The sequence below is a fragment of the Mirounga leonina genome, unplaced genomic scaffold (genome assembly GCF_011800145.1).
Source record: "Mirounga leonina isolate KUSES-001 unplaced genomic scaffold, KU_Mleo_1.0 Mir_94, whole genome shotgun sequence".
Lineage (NCBI taxonomy): Eukaryota > Metazoa > Chordata > Mammalia > Carnivora > Phocidae > Mirounga > Mirounga leonina.
This window is the reverse complement of record NW_023270855.1, coordinates 53,191,391-53,210,980: the sequence shown is the minus strand read 5'-3', so window position 1 is coordinate 53,210,980 and position 19,590 is coordinate 53,191,391. Positions and strand designations below refer to the sequence as shown.

General features: G+C 58.4%; 1 protein-coding gene across 5 annotated transcripts in view; it reads right to left on the bottom strand.

Moving 5' to 3' along the window:
* Positions 1-18,378, bottom strand: part of EVI5L (ecotropic viral integration site 5 like) — a 28,801-nt gene extending 10,423 nt beyond the window's left edge. For 4 of the 5 annotated variants that reach the window (XM_034996693.1, XM_034996695.1, XM_034996696.1 and 1 more), the window contains exons 1-10: positions 18,262-18,378; positions 6,415-6,598; positions 5,009-5,198; positions 4,378-4,602; positions 4,194-4,268; positions 3,473-3,598; positions 2,002-2,145; positions 1,742-1,831; positions 550-647; positions 407-467 (exon numbers count right to left, since the gene is read on the bottom strand). In XM_034996693.1, the coding sequence (XP_034852584.1) occupies positions 407-467; positions 550-647; positions 1,742-1,831; positions 2,002-2,145; positions 3,473-3,598; positions 4,194-4,268; positions 4,378-4,602; positions 5,009-5,198; positions 6,415-6,551 (1,146 nt within the window). In that variant the 5' untranslated portion in view covers positions 6,552-6,598; positions 18,262-18,378. The remainder of the gene's footprint in view (positions 1-406; positions 468-549; positions 648-1,741; positions 1,832-2,001; positions 2,146-3,472; positions 3,599-4,193; positions 4,269-4,377; positions 4,603-5,008; positions 5,199-6,414; positions 6,599-18,261) is intronic. The other variant, XM_034996694.1, reaches the window with a different exon arrangement.
* Positions 18,379-19,590: the final 1,212 nt, after the last annotated feature.

Genomic DNA, 19,590 nt, shown 5'->3' with positions numbered 1-19,590 from the left:
CTTTAGTCCATCAGGCCTGTTGCTGCATAGCCTTTTGCACGGGCTCCGTGGGCCTGGAGCAATCTTCCCCGGGGTCAGCTCCACCTCTCTCCTGCACGTTTTTATCCAGAATACTTTCTGGAGTCCATACTCTGTATCTATGGGTTCCCCAACCATCTCCCCACTATAACTGGGGGGTCCCATGAGGGCAGGGACCTATCCACCTTATTTGCCACTCCAGCACTGGGACGGGTCTCCAGCCCTGGGGTAGGCCCTTGCTCACACGCCGGCCGGCTGGTGAACGAAGGGGCAGGTGGGTGGAGGGACGACGCCTCCAATTCTGAGGACAGGCTGGTACGTGGCTTGGGCCAGGCTGCACTCCCAAGGGCATCCCGTCCCTGTCCCCCACACCTCCCTGGGGACTCACTTTGATCTCAATCTGCTCCTCCATCTCCTTGCTCTTCATGGCTGCATACTCCTTCTCCAGCCTGCAGAGGGGAAAGCCGATGTGGTCGCCGTCCCACTCTAGGGGACCCCTTTCTGCCAGCACCCCGGCCGCCTGGTACTGACCTCTTCATCTTCTTGGGGTTGTACTTGACCTGGTAAGCCTTGAGGATCAGCTTGTCCGGGCAGCTGTCAAACTGGTGGGGGATCACCCTCTGGAAGTACTGTGGGGGGCACAGGCCGTCCCTGACACACAGGCCCTGACTCGGGGGGCCGCCAGAGCCCTGCTGTACCCCGCTTCCCTGCAGGAGGAGCTGGTCTGCCAGGGGCGTCACCACGTCCCAGCTCAGGGCCCAGCCTGCCATGGGCGCTCTGTCAGTGCGTGTGGAGCGAGTAAGTGCGAGAAGCGGGGCTGGGCGTGCGTTGAGGGGAAGCAGCACCTGCAGCCAGGACTGCCATCTGCAGGGGAAAAGCAGGGCTTCGGCAGCTCCCGCGGGCAGAGGCCGGGTGGTGGTGGGATCTGAGCGCAGGGATGGGGGGGGAGGCGTGTCACTGCCCTAGGGCAGTGAGAGGCTCAAGAGTGTGAGGAGTCAGGGCAGTGGGAGCAGCCTGGAGGGAAGACCCCTTGGTGGTCAGCCTGCACGCCTGTGGCCCCAGGAGCCCCGGCAAAGGGTTAATAAGCACCGGCCCCAACGGAGGACACAGCTTGCGGCGGTTCGGGGCCAGGCTGGCTCTCCCTCCTCAGCCCAGCTGGCCCCCTCTGGCAGGGGCACACAATGGATGCCCGTGTTCATGGACACAGCCGTGGCCTTTGTGCATTCTTCCCCGAAGCACCAGCTGGAAGATGCTGGCAGGGGGAGGGGCCTGCATGACGCGGACGTGGCGGGAAAGCCGGCTGCCTCCTCTGCAGCTGCCCCAGCCCCCTCACTCCCGCCCGTGCCCTCGCCTGGCCCAGCTGCCGGGGCCCAAACCACAGCCAAGGCCTGGTGGTTCGGCTGCTATCACTATTTGCCCCATTAGACTGGAGGACCCAGAGCTGGGAGCAGGAGAGGGGGGTGGGACCTCCTAGGGCTTGGCCTAAGCCTAGGCCTTCCACCATTTCCCCCCCGACCCCCAAGTAGCCAGGCTGCTCCTCAGAGCCTGCCTTGTCCTCCAGGAAGGCCTCAGGGAAGCATGGGAAAGGAGCAGGATGCTCAGGAGCACCTTCTGCCCTTGCAGCCAGGCCCTTCCTCATCTCTCAGGAGGACTTCACCTGCCTGGGCTGGGGGGGGTGCGGCTGGTGTAAGGGAATCCCACCCACCCCGGCCTCCTGGCCCACCTGGGACATCCCCTCCATGTCCAGCTGCATCAGCTCTGTCTGGTTCACCTGCAGCAGGGCGAGGCCCACCCGGAACACAATCTCCAGGCCCTGCAAAGGGGATGATGGCAGTGAGTCTCCAATCCTGCTCTCCCGGGGCGGGGGGGCTGTCTGACACCCCCCATCCCTCCAAGCCCTGGCCCTTCCTTAGCCTGGGCCTGACTGGGATTTGTTTCCCATGTCAGGTATCTGGGAGACAAAGGGGTGTTTGGGGTCCTCACCTCGTACATGAAGATGTCGAAGACACGGGTGGCAACAGGTAGCGGGAAAGTGGTCAGGAAGAGCGTGAGAAACCAGGACGAGGCGTACATGGACGTGTGGAAGCTCTGGGAGCGGAAGTGGGTGTTCAGATCCGGGAGCTGCTCCTGGAGTGAGGGGGTGGGAGGAGGAGGCCAGGCACCATGAAGAGACTGCTGGGCACAAGTGCGGGGCCTCGGTGCCCCGGCTTCCAGGGAGACTTCCTGGCCCGCCCTGGGCAGCCTGTGGCTCCCTTCCTCTATGTGCCCTTGGCACTGTGTTTGGGTGAGGCTGAAGCACCCGAGAGTTCTGAGTGGCACGAGGTGGGGACATAGGCAGGGGTGGCAGGAGTAGCTGCAGCTGGGGGGGGCCGGGTATACTGGCAGGCACTAGCATAACGCTTATGGGATCCTCACCACTGCCTCAAGGGGGAGCTTCCAGGGCTCGGGGTGGTGGTGGGGAGGATGGTTATGTGGTTATGTAACTCCCCAAGTTCACCCAGAGAGCGAGCGGGGGGGTGGGGTAGTGAGCCCACTGCAGCTCACCTCATATTTTGTGACCTGCCAGTTGCTGTGTCCACCCACAGCGCCCCCCTCCCCCGCCCCATCATGCTTGGCTCCCAGCAGTTCTCAGAGGATGCCTGTCTGATGGGCCTGAACTTCAGACTGCTGAAAAGGGACAGAAATTGGGGAAACTGGGGCTGGACAAGGTGTCAGGAGCCCCTGGATGTCCTTCACCAAGAGAGAGTGGACTCTGGGGCTGTCTCCCCACCTGCCCTGGGGCTTCATCCCACAGCCAGGAGTTCTCTGGTCCTGTCCCCGTACTCTGCTGTGGATGGCCTTGCCTACCCGGCCTGGGGCAGGTGGCTTCTTCTCTGTGGCCTGGGCCACTTGCTTGTCAACACTACCAGGTCCCCTCAAGCGACAGTACCTCCCTGCCCGCTGCTACGTCGAGCTACACAGCCCCACCTGCGACAGCTTCTGAAGCAGGCCCTGTGTGCACGCACGCACGCACGCCCAGTCTCCGTCTGCCAGCCAGGGGCAGGCCCTGTAGGGGCTGCTATTTATAAACAGAGTCGGCTGCTCTCCGGTATCAGCAAACGCAGGCAGACAACACTTTCCCTCCTTCTGCCACTGGGGAGCAGACAGGGAGGGGGCCGATGGTGTATCTGAGAAGAGCCAGCCTGACCACTCTTGTCCTAGCAGCTCTGGGAGCCCCATGCTCTCAGGAGCCCCCACCATCAATGGCTGGTCCTCGCCCTGTCCTTGGAGGCACCCTTCGGGACAGTACCCCCAGCCTCGCCAGCACAGGACCCCTTTCTTAGCTGGAACATGCATGCGACTTCTTGGCCCCCGGATTCTCAAAGAGACAGAAATGGGGATGCCCTAGGTTAGCGCCCATGGGTGTAGGCTGACAGGAGTGGGTGGGTGCAGACCACCCCTGGCTGCCGCTCACCTGTAGCATGTACTCGAACTGGTAGATGCAGAGCCCCAGCTCCGCCATGCTGGGCTTGAAGAGCTCCCTCAGTCGGTACTCCTGCATCAGCCGCACGAATACACAGAAGGCTTCCTCCTCAGGCATCTGCGGTGGGGGGGGCAGGCAGGGTGGGAGGGGGTGCTCGCTGCTCTTCTTATGGCCCTGGTGTGCAGGGCTTCGCCTGCTTCTGTTCCATTTAGATTTACGGGACATGGACTGTGTGGGCGGCCTGGACCCTCATAACAAGCCTCTGGTCAGTAGCGTCACCTGGGTTTTACTGATGGGAAACCTCCTGAGGCTGAGGTCACCTGCCACAGGCCGCCCGGTAGAAAACAGTGGCGCTGGGACTTGCCATCCAGGTCTGCCCACCTCCAGAGCTCAAGGTGAGACACCCTCTGGTCCCCCCGCCCCCAGCTGTCTCCATTCTCGCCTCCTGAGTCTGCTGGGTTCTCTGGAAGAAATCCTCAACGCAACTAATACTGGCTGACCTAAGCCCCCTGCCTGAGTTCTGGCCCCTGGACAGTGCCGGTGGCCAGCCCCCCTGTGCCCACCCCCTGGGGGCTTGGCCTGGAGACTGGCAGAAGTCGTAGGCGGATGGAGAGAGAAGCTCCGGCCCTAGGAGGACCGTGGATGGAGGGAACACTGCTTTTGCCCACCTCCTGGGGGCAGAACCCAAGGCTGGCTGGCCCCAGCCACCTACCTGCATGAGGAGCAGGCCCACGATGAAGGCGCTCCCCTGGCAGTAGCCCACCTCCCTGTCCACCAGGGAGTAAGCCTGCAAGGGAACACACGTGCGTCACAGCAGCGCCCCCCACCCCCCACCCCAGCAGGCCAACCCCGGCAGGGGCCCGGGTAGGGGAGGCCCCAAAGGCCCCGGGCCTCACCTTCATGACGTTGAAGAGGACCTCCTGGCCCAGGCTGTCCTGGCCCTTGAAGAACTCGTGCTCTGGGTAGGTGCGGGCAATGTCCCTGCGGATCAGCTTCTCACACGGCGAGGACATCTTGAGGAGCTCCGAGTACTGGTTCTTGACTGGCATGTCTGTGGCACTGCACAGGAGCTGCCACACGATGGCCCGGAAGTGGTGTGGGATGCCCTTGCGGATCAGCTCCTGACAGCGGGGTGGGGCAGGGGGAGCAGGAGGCTGGGCTGGACCCTGTCCCAGGGCAGCCTCCCCCACAGCCACCCAGGCCAGCCCCCGGGACGGCGCTGGCCTCTGCCTCGCCCGCAGCCCAGAGCTGGCTGAGCCACCGTGCGGCAAACAGAATGCGCTCTGCTTAACGCGCTGTCCCCCGTCCGTCACGGGACAGAGCAGGGCAGGAGACAGACGGGCACCTGAGACGCCAGGTGACAGCTACTTGCCTCGCCATCCCCACCCGGCTCCTCGCCCCTCCCGTGTCCCGGCAAGGCTCATCTCCACTTCTGCCCTCTACCCTCAGGCCCTGGAAGACCCCGGTGCCGGGGCGGGAGGCCCAGTGGCCCGGCCGGCCCCGCCCAGCCCCACAGGCCCCGCCCACCTTCAGCAGCTTCTCTTTCCTGCGCCGCCACTCCTCCCACTCGTTGGCGATGCGGCCCCACAGGATCCACGTGTCCTCCTCCAGGTGGCTCAGGTTGGAGGAGGCCGAGGAACTGGACACCAGCGAGGAGCCGCTGTTCCGCCGGGAGCCGTTCATGGAGCGCATGGACTTGGAGTCGGCTTCCAGGAGCCTGGGCAGGGAGGGCTGGTGGAGGCGGGCCCAGCCTGTGGGCACCTCCTGGCCCAGCCCCTGGTCTCTAGAGACGCCCTGGGGAGCCCGGCTGCTCCTCTCAGGGGGCCCGGAGGCAGCCAGGGATTGGGTCTAAATTGTTCTTGCCAGTGACCTTGGCCGGTGCCCTAAACTCTCTAAGCGGCGTCCTTATTCCTGGGCCCCTGGAGAGTCTGCCTTCCGAGTGTTCCATTCTGTGTCTAGCACTAGGCTGAGAAGCATGTATAGGAGCTGACTTAGTCTTGTATCAAGCCAGCAGGGCAGGTTTCGTTAAGATCTGTGCTTTACAGGCCAGGTGTAGACAGGGCGAGCCACTGGCCGGGGGGCAGCCAGCTGGCAAGCGGCTCTATTACCACGCGTTTCTGCAGCTCTGGCATCTGGGGCCTCGCTGACCTTGGAGGGACTGCCCACGCAGGCCTAGCAGATTCCTAGAGATAGTTAAGGACCTGCCTGCCAGTGCCCCTTTCCTATGCAAACCAGCCAATCTAGAACCCACAAACCAACTACCTCCCCTTCTCCGATCCCCCCCAGGGCCAGGTGCCAGACAACTAGGGCTAGCCCCCACCCCAGAGCCCGCTGAGATTATTTAAATGAGCCAGTTTTATCCCTGCTCACACGGCCTTGATGGTCCTTGCTGGTCCTTGCTGGTCCTCGCAGAAACCACAACAAAGGCTCTTGCTCACATTTTCCCTCACTCCCTCTGCCCCCTGACTGACCTGGTGCTTTCTTGTTTAGCCCCACATGGTGTGGCGCCCCTCTCCCCGCCACCTCTTAGGGACCGTGAGTAACAAACTCTGGACCTGTTGTCCTCGCCATATCTGATTTATAATAACAACACCTACATTTTAAAACAGGGGGAGGGCCAGAGGAGAAAGGTGGGAAGGCCTGGCTGAGTCAGAGGCTTTGCTCTTCCCTCCAACAGAGGCTCAGTCGGTGAAGGCCAGGTTCACACGGCCTCTTGAAACCTAGGTTTCATCTGAATGGGGAAACTGTCTGTTCATCCAGGGATGAGAGAACAACAAGGACACAGCCCCTGTCAAGTCTCTGGTGGGAGCTGTTCCTTTGCCCAGGGCCAGGCCCAGCTCTGAGTGTGAGAGGGCCACCAGGAACTTCTGTTTGGGGCCCAGGCTGCACCCACCCCCGCGAGGCCGCTCCCCATCCCCCAGGCCCCAACTCACCGGTTCTGCTCTTCAAGCTTGGCCAGCAGCTCCAGCTCATCAGGGCTGAGGTTCTCGGAGTCAGAGGTGGGGGAGCAGGTGGGGGCCGACAGGGCCTCCTGGGATGAGGAGTCAGGGCTCAGAGTGGGGCTCGCCATGGTGGGCAGGCTCAACAGCTGCGAGCAGGGCCAGGTCACAGCTCTGTCTGGGGACCGGAGACACGTGTGGTCAGCACCGGGTGGGGTGCCTTACCCTGTCCTGCAGGCTCTGGGCAGCTGAGCCTGCTGCTCACCTGGGTACGTTTCCTCACCCAGGGCTGGTCTGTCCACTTGGTGCACCCCTCATCCCCACGCACTCCAGCCTAGTGGATGGCCGTGCTGGCTCCTTCTACTCCAGATGCTAGCTACCAGGAGCCCTGCCTGTGTCCAGATGCGTGGACAGAGACAGAAGGACCACAGCCAGGGCCCGAGCTGTCCTGCTGTCCCTGGGCATGAAGGCCAAGTCTCAGCTTGACCCTCCTGAGTCTTCAGCAGGGCCAGGGGCAAGGGTCCCTGTCACTCAGACCTTGGGGGTGCAGAAGCCCCCGCTTCAGTGGCCCTTCCTGACAGCCTCGGTCCCTGTCTCTGGCTGTGGCCGGTCCTGGAAGCCCTGCCTCAGCATCTGACCTTCCCCGTCTCATCCACCAAAGTGGGTTGCTGGCACAGCCAGAAGCAATTATTCTCTACTGTTAATTGTCCGTTGCTGCCAACAGCCGGAAGAGTCCACTCGCCTTGGGCTGGAAAGCCAGGGATGGATGCGTCAAAGTGCTGGGGAGCCGCCCCAGTGGCTGCAGAGCGAGAGCCACAGGCTCTCATCAGTACCCTGACCGCGGCCTGCTGCTGCGTGCCGGGTGCGCGCCAGGCCCATCTGTCCCGTTCTTCTTGGGGATGGTCCGGCCCCACCCTCCCGGGGCCTTCAAGAACACCAGCCTCTTGCTTTCTGCCGGCTTCAGGAGAGGCAGCCCAGCAGCAGGCCGAAAGCCAAGGCTCTGGACTCCAACGAACCTGGGTCTGAACCGCTGCTCTCCCTCAACCAGCTGTGTGGCCTTGGGCCAGTCACTTGGCTTCTCTGAGTCTCCAAAGACTGAGGATCACATGGGACCAACTTCAGAGGGCGGCCGTGAGAACTGAGCAAGCCACTGCATGTAACATGGGACAACAGTGCCTGATACTTAATGACTGCTCCCTCCCTCGCTGCTGGCCATTCTTATTCATTCCAGGGCAAGGGCCAAGGCCACGGTCTAGCTGGGCTCCAGGGTTCTGCTACGCCAGGTGTGGGGGCTGTGGGCAGAAGCAGGCAGCACCCTGGTGGGAGGGTTTAGGGGTTGGAATGGCTAGGGGAGCGGAGGCAGGGGCCGGGGGTGGTGTTCCTTCTACTCAGTCATGCTTCTGGTAAGCCCAGGCTAGCATCAGGGGTCGAAGAAGATGGGGATCTCCAGGGCCATGGAGGCAGGAAGGAAATGCTGCTCCCCTCACTGTCACTTTGGATGGCTCCTTCATGCCCACCTACTCCCCCACATACTCTGAACCAGGAATCCACTATTGCCCTTGGACCCCACTTGACCTGGCTCTGACAGCTCAGCCCACAGAGGGGTCCTTGTCTAGTCCGTGGAGAGGGGGCATCCGGTACCCTGGGCAGCAGAAGGACGATGACAGGATAACAGTAGACCATTTCATACCTGCCATCAGGTCACTGGACACCTATTCACAATCCAAACTCAGACCCCAACCAGCACCTGAGGTCCCCTGGGGTTGACCCTGGGCTTGACCCTGACCATGCACTTGATTCTAGCTTCCTTCCCTTGTGCTGCCCTGTCATGGGGGATGGGAGAGGTGGGCATCATTCTTCTTCCACCTTGTAGGGGGCCCAGAACCCTCCCTTCCCTGGTCTCTGTGTCTCCTCGGGGCCACTGGTTCTGCCTCTGGCTCCCAAAGGCTCTCCAGTTCTGTTGGGTGCTGAGGGCGGTACAAACTCTAGGTGGCACATGCTGGTGGAACTGGAAGACTTTTTCTTCCCATCGCCTAGCTGGCCGGGGATGACTGGCCCAAAGACCAAGCCACTGTGCACCGTCTAGCCAGGAGTTAATCTCTCCTGAGAGAGGGACGGGGGGGCCATTCTGGGGTTTACCACAGGGTCAAAGTCTGTGACCAGCCAGGGCAGAGATGGGCTGTGGACAAGAAGTGCTGAACTAGAAGGATCTCTCTGGGCAGGAAGGGGCTGGGAAGGCAGTGTGGGTTTCCCAACGTCAGATTTGGGAGGTGGGGAAGACGTGTTGGAGGTGAGGACTGCAGCCTCCTAAGCATGGCTGGGTTGGGGGAGCAATGGGGGCTCTAGAGAAAGAGACTACATGTGGCCAGTGTAGTGGTCAGGGCCCACTGTCTCCTTGCTGAGCCCAGGAGATCCAAGCCTGGGAGTGTATTAGCACCCCCAGTGCTGCCCCCAAAGGGCCCAAGGGAATGGTTCAACTCCGGGTTTCCGATTTAAAAACACAACCGGGGCCAGCCACTAGCGCAGTTTGTTCAGCTATTTATCACATATTAATGTGAATTTCATACAGGAAATAAAATTGATTCAATACATAAGGCTGAAATTTGCAGTCTGAGAGGCAGAATCTTCTGATCCCTCAGGAACTTTCTCTTGACTCATCGCCAGACTAAACACGGCCTGGCCCTGGAAGCCATCCTCCTGATGCACACAGACACACAGACACACACTCACACCTTGTACACACTAACACACTCATGTAATTGACACCCACACATACTTACCTACACTCACACACTATTTCACACCCCACACACTCATGCACTCTTCTACCCACTCCCTTGTGTGTGCACGCACACACGGACACACACAATCTCGCACCTACACACATGGATACACACACAGACACACTCAAATACACGCACACTCATACACATCCACACCATCTCATTCACACCCACATTCTCGCATGCACACACACGCGCACACGCACACACGCACACTTCCTGCACTGACCAGATCTTGCCACCCTTGGGACTGAGTAGATTGGGATGGACACTGGCTTGCTGCCCTCCTAGCTCTGTGGGTGGCCTGGCCTCCCTTCCAGAGCACTACAACTCTTACTGGCTCAACTGTTCCTTCCCTGATGCTCCCTGAGGGCCATCTGAAGCCCAGGCACTGTTGTAGGCCCAGCGATATGGAGGAGAAAGAGGCAGATGAGACACCGCCCCCACAGCCATCCCGTCCTTGCTGGATGGGTACAGAGACCCAGAGACAAGGCAGGTGCCCTTGAGTGCGGAGGGGCCACAGGCCTTTGGGATCCATGCACAGGCCCACTAAGTCTGAGGTCCCAGCCTCTCAGCATCCTCAACGTCAGTCCCCTTTGCCTCTGCTCCATCTCAGCCACTTAAAGGGGGTCCTGGGTCCTGCAGAGTGGGCAGTGGGCCACCTACCCCTGTGTCTGCCGGCACTACCACCCTCCACACACACACCCCTGCCCCCCGTAGGGTGGCCCATGGCTTATGAGGCTGAACCAACGCAGAGGGGTGGGAAGAGACTGCCAGTGAGCTGGGGCCGGGCGCACAGGGGCAGAAAGGCTCAGCTGCTGGGTGTTCTCCACCACCCTTTCTCTTTCCTTCTCAGGGGTGTTTGCACACTGCCAGTCATGCTTCCTCCTTCTTGCAATCCTTTTCCAGCTAGCTTCAGAGAGGCTGGGCTCCTGGCTGCTCTCCTACTTTTCTGCTAGGGCCTCTCAGTCTCCTGCATGGCACCCCCTCCCTCACGGGCCCTGCCTTGGCCCCTGTCCCTTCATGCCCTTGGCAGTCTCCCTCTCGAGGCTTAAATGACCACATATATGCCTCCTTTTCCCAGCTTGTCCTTTCTCCTGAGCACCATCTAAGATTGCCAACTGGCTCCCGAACATCTCCATCAGATCCCCCACCAGGGCAAGAACCACCCCTGTCTGGGTCCCCACTACTGCAGTGCCCTGCACTGGGCCTACAACATAGGACTTGAGAAATATCTGAGGAACTGCACCCACCTGCCCACCCACCGATGTTTGTGGGCAATGCACCAAGCAAAGACTGACGGAGCCGCTGCCCTCCTGAGCACACGGGGCATCGAGAGTAAGAAACCATCATCCAAGCTTTCTCTTACAGATTGAGAGACACGCTTCAAAGAACAGATAGAGTGGAACACCATCTGGCAGCTCCTTAAAGAGTTAAATATGGAGTTCCCATATGACCCAGCAATTCTGCTCCTAGCTATCTACCCAAAAGAATGAGAAACATACATCCACATGAAAACTTATATGTGACTCCTCACAGCAGCGTCATTCATACCCAACAGTGGAAACAATCCAATGTCCACTGATGGATGACCGGATAAACACAGTGTGGTCCATCCATGCACTGGAATATGATTCAGCCATAAAAAAGGAAGGAAGCTCTGACATACACTGCCGTACAGATGAACCTTAAAGACATTATGCTCAGTGAATGAAGCCAGACACAAATGATCACAAGTGACATGACTGCACTGATAGGAAATGTCCAGAATAGGTACATCTATAGGGACAGGAAGTTGGCTGGTGGTTGCCAGGGGCTGGGGCCTGGGCGGTGGGGGGAATGGGGGACCTGCATCCAGGATTTCTTTTTTGGAGTGATGAGATGTTCTGGGACTAGACAGTGATGACAGTTGTACCACGTTGTGAATATATTGAAACCCACTGATCTGTTCGCTTTAAAGGGGTGAATTTTATGTTATGTGAATGATAGCTGAGAGAAAAAGATAAGGGATGGGCTGGTCTGGCAGAGGAAGGGTGGTGCAGAAGCAGGAGGGAGGCATGCCACTCCAGAAAAGACTAGAGAGTTCTGCAGGGGCCAGGCCCCCACAGGGCCAAGTGGGCTCAGGCAGGAGCCTGGCTGGGCTTGCATTTTATTGAGACCCTCCTGGTCCCTGGTGTGGAGATAGATGCTCCTCAAACTCAACACTCTCCTGACTAAAGCCAGTGCCTCCTCCTGCTGCAAGCGGGACTAGCTGGGTCCATGGCGCTGCCCTCCACCCACCTGCTCAGGCCAAGCCTGGCACTACCCTCCTGCTGCTTGCCCAAACCCTTCAGCCACTCCCTACTTGGAGATGGAGTCCAGATGTTTCTGCTTGGTGCACACAGCCCTGCCAGCCTTGCTTCCTCCCTCATCCTAGCCCCACGATGCTCAGCCCTCCAGGACCACCGCTTCTTCATGCCTGTGTCTTTGCATATGCTGTTCCCTCTTGCTGGAAAGGCATCTTCCAACACCTGGTTTGAATATCTTTTTTGGTGAAATCGTTCCTGTCAACCCCGACCTCCAGCATGCTGGCTCACTTCTCTCTCTGAAAATACTTGCCCCTTACACCTCAGCCCAAGTCACAGTCCATGGCAATTACTTTTATATACGCCTGCCTGCCCTACTGGGTCACGGACATTCTTTTTTCTTATTTTTAAATTTTTTTATAATTTTCCTAAAAGATTTTTTATTTATTTCTTTGACAGAGAGATAGAGAGCACAGGTAGGCAGAGAGGCAGGCAGAGGGAGAGAGAAGCAGGCTCCCCGCTGAGCAGGGAGCCTGACGTGGGGCTCGATCCCAGGGTCCTGGGATCATGACCCAAGCCAAAGGCAGACGCCCAACCAACTGAGCCACCCAGGCACCCCGGTCATGAACATTGAGGGCAAGGGCCTATCTTCTTAATTTTCTACTCCTAGCTCCTAACACATCTGGAATTTAGTAGGAGCTCAATAAACATTTCCTGAATGAATGAAGACAAAAATGTCTGTGCTGCTCAGCCAAGTGATCAAGGTCAACATCAACAGTGATAAGTCACATTGAGAGCATGGGCCCATGATGAGCTAACAAGGGCAGTCACCTCTGTATCTTTCTCCCCAGAACACATCATCCCAGTTTAACTACAAGAAAAACATGTGACAAATCCAGATCAGGGGACATTCTAGAAAATGCCTGACCAGTCCTCCTCCTCTGTCAAGCTCATCAGAAATAGGGAAAGTCTAAGAGACTGCCCCAGCCATGAAAGCCTAAGAAGGCTTGATGACAAAATGTCATGTGGGATCCAGGATGGGCTCCTGGAAGAGAAGAATGAAATTAGGGCAAAACTAAGGAAATCTGAATAAAGTGTGGACTGTAGTTAATGTATCAACATTGTTAATTATAACAAATGCACCAGACCTACTGAAGATGTTCCTAATCAGGGAAACTGGGTGTGGGGTCTGCAGGCACCCTCTACTGTCTTCTCAATTTTTCTGCAAATCTGAAACTGTTCTAAAAAATAAACTCTATTTTAAAAATAATTTAAAACAAAGATTCTGTATCAGTGTAGACAGAAAAGTAAAGGCCAGCTGTAATGCATGTCCCATAGCAAGTGGGACACTCACAGTCAAGGGGACACCCTTGACTAGGCCGCAGGGGAGGAAGGATTTGCACTTGGATTTCTGACTCCAGAGCCTCTGCCCTAAATTGATCCTCTGCGTTGCCGCTCTCTGCATTCTTTTACTTTAGAAACAATATACATTAAAGCACGAATGCCCAATTTACTGGGCACTCAGTAAAGCACAATCATTACTTTTCAACTGGGAGAGGGAGTGAGTATGCGTGTGCACGCCATCTTGCAGAGAGCTTGGCAATTTCAGAGGAAGGAATAAAGACCCCAGGTTTCCTTTCAGTTTGGCTCCCTACCTCCGCCCCGCCCAGCTTCTGATCCTCCACCTCTAATGATTACGGGGGACACAGACTCATTTCTGAACCGGATGCCTCGGGAGATGCCACGTGACCCCATATGCCCAGCCTGCCAGGACTGTCAGTGTGGGCCAGCAGACCACCATGGTCCTGGCTGGCTCCAACTCCTAGGGAAATGGCCTCGTGTCTGGGTCCTTTTCCTTGCCGAGGGATGGGCAGCCAATGGGTAAGCTTGAATAACAAGGACAGCAACTGGAATTCAGGGCTTACTGTCTGCCCTCCTCTTTTCCCCAGTTCTAGCTGCTCCTCTATGCTGTGGATGTTTCCATAGCCGTGTCCCTTCTTCACATGGCTGTGTGTGTGTAGAACTGCTCTTAGATCTCTTGGCCTTCTGTGAGAACTCCAGAACCAGTAACCTGGGTTCAAATCCCTCCTATACCATTGTATATCTTTGTGATACACTTTGCCTCAGTTTCTTCATCTGAAAACAGGGCTAATGATAGTACCTGCCTCCCAGGTTTCGTTGGGAGGAATACCTGAGCTAAACTCGTCAAGTGCTTAGGACAGGAGCTGGTCCGTGGTATTCCCTGCTAGATGGAACGTTCCATGTGGACAGGGGCTATCTAGCCACCACTGGATCCCCAGAGTCTAGCACACCATCAGGCATCCAATATTCGTGGAATGAAAAAACAAACCTCTCCTCTGCAGCAGACCCCCTTTAAAGAGAAAGCATAATTATTAAATTAAATTAAAGCAGTGAAACTATAATTATCATTATTGGAAGTAACAGCTGCGGCAAATACCTTCAGACTAAAATCTGAGAGGTGGACCATTATGACCTGTGGAATCCCTTCTGGCCTAAAAAAAAAAAAATGTTTACTACCCTATATCATCACCAACTTCCTTTCTGCCATGGAAACAGGCTCATTCCTGGCAAATCCCTCATTTCTCTATATTTTAGGTCCTTGAGAATGACAAGGGAGAAAATTAAAAGCCCTTATAAGCCTTCCAGGGACAGGTGAATAAGAGAAGGGGCATCCTGCAAAGGCTCTTGGCTCTTCAAAGCCAAGATGGTATCTTTCCTGCTGCCTGTGTCAGTGGCAAAGTCTTGCAGGGCCAGGGGGCAGGAGGCGAGGTGGGTACACCCTGCCTTTGGGAGCTCTCCGAGGCAGATGGGTCAACCTCTTTCTGTGGAAGAGATCCAGGCCGTCTTCCCTAAGTGGGTGGTAGGGAAGACCGTCAGATCCTAAAACGAAGCAAGTATTTACTAAGCATCTGCTATGTGTCCTACACTTGTCTGAGATTCAGCCGTGAACAAATGGACAGGCTCCCTGCCCTTGTGGGACTAGTGGGCCGGTGTGGGAGACGCACCTCAATGAAACCATCTCACAACACAGCACAGCACACTGAGTGAGGCAAGAAAAGTACAAGTGAGCTGTGCGGACAGGGCCTTCGAAGATAAATCTCTCCCCTGGTTCCGGTGAGTCCGTTGTCACTCCCGTTTGACTTCTGGAACAGGTGTGCTACAGACTCCTGCTGGGCAGGGTGGGGCTTGCTCCCTCTCTTGAGTTCTTCCAACTACGGGTCCCTTTTCCCAGGGAGGGGTGCGCAGTATGTGCCCTGTGGATTGCATCTGGGATACCGGGAGTACAGGATGAGGCCCACCGAACAAGGCATGGCTCCCTGAATGCACCACACTTGCTCCTGCTTTGTGAGCCTCTGTCCAAACACTCTGCCTGCCTGGAATGCCCTTCCCTACCACGCCTGCCCAGAGAGCTCCTCTCTGGGCCTACATGTCATCCCTGTTCCGCCTTCCCTGACGGCTCAGGGATGCACTGGACCCTTTTCTGTACTCCCACAGCATGCTGGGCATAATTCTGTCTCATGCTTCCACATGACAAGCAGCAGGACGTGATGGTGAGGGTGCACACTGGAATCTTGGTTCCTCCCCATGGTTTGGAGGATTAAATGAGATAATACATAAATGGTGCTTGGCACCAGGCCTGGCATGTGGGATGGGCCCGATCAGGGTGCGCCAAGAGGGTCTTTAGAGGCAGGGCAGGGACCACGTGTGACCTTCCTTCATACCCCAGCACCTGACTCAGTTCCTAGCACGTGGTGGGGATTCACCTGGAACAATCAGCATCTGTATTCTGCCAGAAGAAACTGAGATCACTCTCCGCCTCGCCGCCCCCCCGCCCCCCGCACCCATCAAAGCGCATATCCAAAGACACAGGCCTGTACCCCCAGCCTCGGGTGAAAGTGCATGATACTGTTCACAAGCCCTCCCTGGAAGCTTTCTCGTGTTTTCCTAAGGAGTTCATAGTCTATTCTGAAGAGCCTTCTGGCCCCACTGCATCTGCACAAGGGCCCACCCTGGGGAGGCTGTGGAGACTGTTTCCTGTGTGCCTCGTGACCTTCAGGAGTCTTCATCCACTCCTCCCTTCAGCAAGTGGGCAGAATGAGCCTCTCCCTACCCGGGTCTGTGCGTCAGAGGTGTACGCGAGGCGAGGGCATTGCCAGCAAGTAGGCCCCCTCCTACCCTCCGTCCCCACAGGAGGCTTCTGTGCGGCCACGAATCCCACAACAGAACATCTCTCAACCCCCAACTGAGCCGGCTTCCTGAGATGCAGTTTGGCCACAGAGAGATGGCCATTATCCAGTGAGGCGTCAACTAATGACAACCAGGGGACCAGGGCAGCCAATGATTCTGCTATCACCCATAGATAGGTGACTGCCCTGCTGGACCCCACTGACCCCTCCCACACGGTGCCCAGGGGACATTCAGGACCACATCCTAACCTCACTGGCTCCCCTGCAGTACAAAGCAAGGGTCTAAGGATTTATCCCCCCATTTTCCAGATGGAGAAGTTGAGGCCCTGAGCCAATAGGTGCTTCTTCCCAGGGCCGTCCAAAATCCACTGGTGAATATCTGCAAAGAAGCCTGGGCCTGCATCTCTGGGGCTTTCCAGGCATGCTCATGTGGCTCAAAGGAGCCCAGACAGGCAGTGCTGGGGCTGGACTGATCTGGATTCTGCACGGGCAGGACCCAGGCTCCTCCTCACTCCCTGCAGTCCTGGCCACACCATCTCGCCAGTTCTGTGATCTTCTTTCCTCATCCCTTTGCCAGGGCCAAGCCACCTGCAGCTCCTTCCAAACCTCCCGCAGCCAACCACAAAAGCCCAGGGAAACCCACAGGTTGGACCTGAGGGTGAGAGCTGTGGGTGGCAGGACGAAAGGAGAGAACCAACACAACCGGGAAAGATGGGTGGACATGGTCCTCTGGCTTGATCAAAGCCTGGCCAAGGGGAAAACCAAGCTGACTACTCACTCGTATTCCACCCGAGCCTCTTCAGCACATTCTTCCCTTCTGAAAATATTCCTTAACAAAGAGCTGTCTGCTTCTGGCAGGCCCAAACCCAGCCCCACTGGGTCCCAAATGCCAGGAGAGAAGGAAGCCGTTTCATTTTGGCATGATACACTGGTCGTGGGTGAAGGAACTCACGCGGGCTATCAGGGGCTGCCCCTGGCAACAGTGCTGGCCCTGCCATTTGAGGCCAGCAGGCGAGATGGGGTCAGGAGGCTGGTCCTCCCAGTCTGGTCAGACTTCAGGACTAGGCCAGGAGCAGCCTGAACCCCTCCCCACCAGGGGGTGGCATAAATCAGGGGGCAGGCAGTGCTTCCTTTTGGAAGACTTCAGTGTAGGAGGGAGAGTGAGTGCCCTTCCCTTTGAAGAAGGGCAAAGCAGGCGGAGATGGATAAAGGGGAAGAGGCCTGGGGCAGGTGTCCACAGGGGTGCTGGGAGATTCTGGGTCACCCTGCCACCCTCACCAGGTCAGGAAGGCTGGTGTGGCTGGGCAGGCTGGCTGCCTGGGGCAGGGTAGGCAGCTCAGGTCTCCAAGTTGGCCTGAGCTGGGAGCTCTGGGCACCACAGGAGGACCTGGGCAGGTGGGATCCATGGTGTGTGAAAGTGCAAAGGAGTCCTGCGTGTGAGAGTGTGTGTTTGTGTTGTGTGTGTGTGGGGAGGGCCCAGTTGTCTGGGTCTATGTTGGAGGTCTGCGTTCCTCTGTGCATGCTAGGGATCCAAGTGTCCAGCTCTGTGTGTGTGTGTGTGTGTGTGTGTACGCCCACCTGCAGATCAGGGGGCTCCTGGCTGTTTGTGTGTTAGGGGCCAGGGTGTCTGTCAGTATGAGTTGTCGAGGGTTCATGGTCATCTCTGTGAGAACTGTTGGCTCCCAGATGTGTATGTGGGGGCGGGGGGCACGCACGGGTGAGCGTGGGGCTTTCAGAAAGATGTGTGCCTCTGAACCTGAGGGAGGTTCAGACTATCTGTTGGGAGGTCCTGAGCAGGAGGTGAGGGTGGATTTTCAGGACGAGTCAGGCTCAGGGGTGTGTGTGCAGCTGCTGGAGTGTCCTGGGAGGAGCCTGAGGAGTGATTTTTCCCGGTGCCCTTGGGCATGGGGTTGCTGGGGGTGGGAGATGGGCCAGCAGGCTGAGCGGAGGCCTGTGGTAGGAATCCTGATTTACAGAGGCTAGGGGAAGGGTCCTGTGGGTTGAAAGGGAGGGATAGGGCTCTGAGGCTCCTAGCCTTGGGGCTGGGGGCAGGTCTGGGCCCAGAGATAGGATGCGAAGTGAGGGGAGGGATGGGGTGGCAAGGGGTCTGCAGATGGGAGGGGTCCTGAGGGATCCGGATAGCGGGAGGCGGGGGTCCTGGCCCTGAGGGGGGGGCGCCTTGGGGGGCGGGTCTGCGGGGTGGGGGTTGGGGGAGACCTGAAGGGTCCGGGAGGAGTCCTGAGGGTCTATGGAAAGCGTGGGCGGGGGTCACGGCCGGGGAGTGGGGGGAGGCCCCTGCCGAGGGGGCGGGATGGGGGAGGGGGGCGCCCGGAAGGGTCGGGGGAGGGGCCCCGAGGGGTCCGGAGGCATCCGGGACGAGGGTGGGCGGGGGCCTCGGCCCAAGGCTGACGGCTAGGGTCCGTTCCGGGAGTGCCGAGGGCTCCCAGCGCGGGTTCCGTGGCGAGGCAGCCCGAGTCCCGGTCTTGCCGGGCCCCAGCGGGCCGCAGCGCGGAGCCGCCGGCCTGAGAAGGCGCCCGGGAGGCCCGGCCCGCGCCGCCTGCCTACCTGCGCCGAACGCGCTGCCATCGCCGTGCCAAGCCTCACTGTCCCGGGCCGCGCCGCTGGATCCCCGCTGCGCTGCTCGCCCCGCAGCCCCGGCCCGGCCCCCTCAGCCGCCCCCCGGGACCGCGGCCGCCGCCGGTTCTGCCGCTGCCATTTCACCCGCTGACAGGAGCGGCTGCCCCGCCCCCGAGGCCCAGTCAGCCAATTCACCGCCCCCAGGCACCCTGGCTCCGCCCACCATCCAGGAGTGACGGGTTGCCGGGCCAATCCGTAGCCATTCCGTGAGGGGGGCCCTGGCTACGGCCAGAAGGTTGCCGCCTCTAAGGAGAGAAGCAAATTGAAATTAGGAAAGCAGTGAAGGACGGGTGGTTTTGCCTATCGAAATGTGGCATCCTGTTGAGCAACACCTGGGGGCACCAATGACAAGGAGAGAGGGGTGTGTCTCTGAGGGAAGGCTGCGGCCCTGAAGAACCCCAGACGGAGGCAGCCAAGCGTTTGGCCCTAAGCCCCGCCCAGAGCCGGGCTCTCTGCCCAATAACGAGCCGTCCTGAGCCGTCCATTATTATCTGCCCCTCAAATCTCGGCCATGGCAACTGCTGGGACTCTATAAAGAAGATTGACACCTGAGGACCCAATAACACTGAAGGAAGGCGGTGCAGTAACACTGCCTGGCCAATGGGGTCGTGAGATTGGTTTGGGGTTAGCCTCCCTGGCGGTGGGGCTTGAGGCCGGATTGAATGAAATGGGGGAGGGGCTGAGGGGGGCGTGACCTAGACCAATAATGGGGCGGGGCAAGTAAGGGAGAGGCTAACGGGTTGGGTCTGAGCAGGGGCGTTGGCAGGCTGAGGGGGCGGTGATGGGACCGCATTTTTGCGCCCAGCTCTGTGCTGGGGGCGGGGCTGCTGAGGGTGGGGTCTCGTCCAAGGCCCAGGCCCGTCCCCTAACCTAGTCTAGGCTTGGTTAAGTATCTTCCCTGGGGCTCACAGTGCCTTAAGTTCCCCCATCAAAACTCTGATCAGGCTGTGTCATCACTGCTTACACGGCCCTCCCATCCCCCACCTGGAGGGTGGGGGCGGGTGGGTGATGCAGGGCCTAGGTCAGGTCTCCCCCGCGTCCCCAGCGTTGCTGAGCAGGGGCCAGGCTCGTGGGAACCAAGTATAAATGCTTGATGAATGAATGAATAAATGAATGGTAGGCCCAAGACTCAACAGGGAAGAAAAGGGTGGGGGAGTGTCACTCAGGCTGGGGAGGAGCATGTAGGGACAGTCATTGACAGCAAGCAAGATTTAGCAAAAAGGACACGATTCCATCCCAAGGGATGGGCCCTGGAGG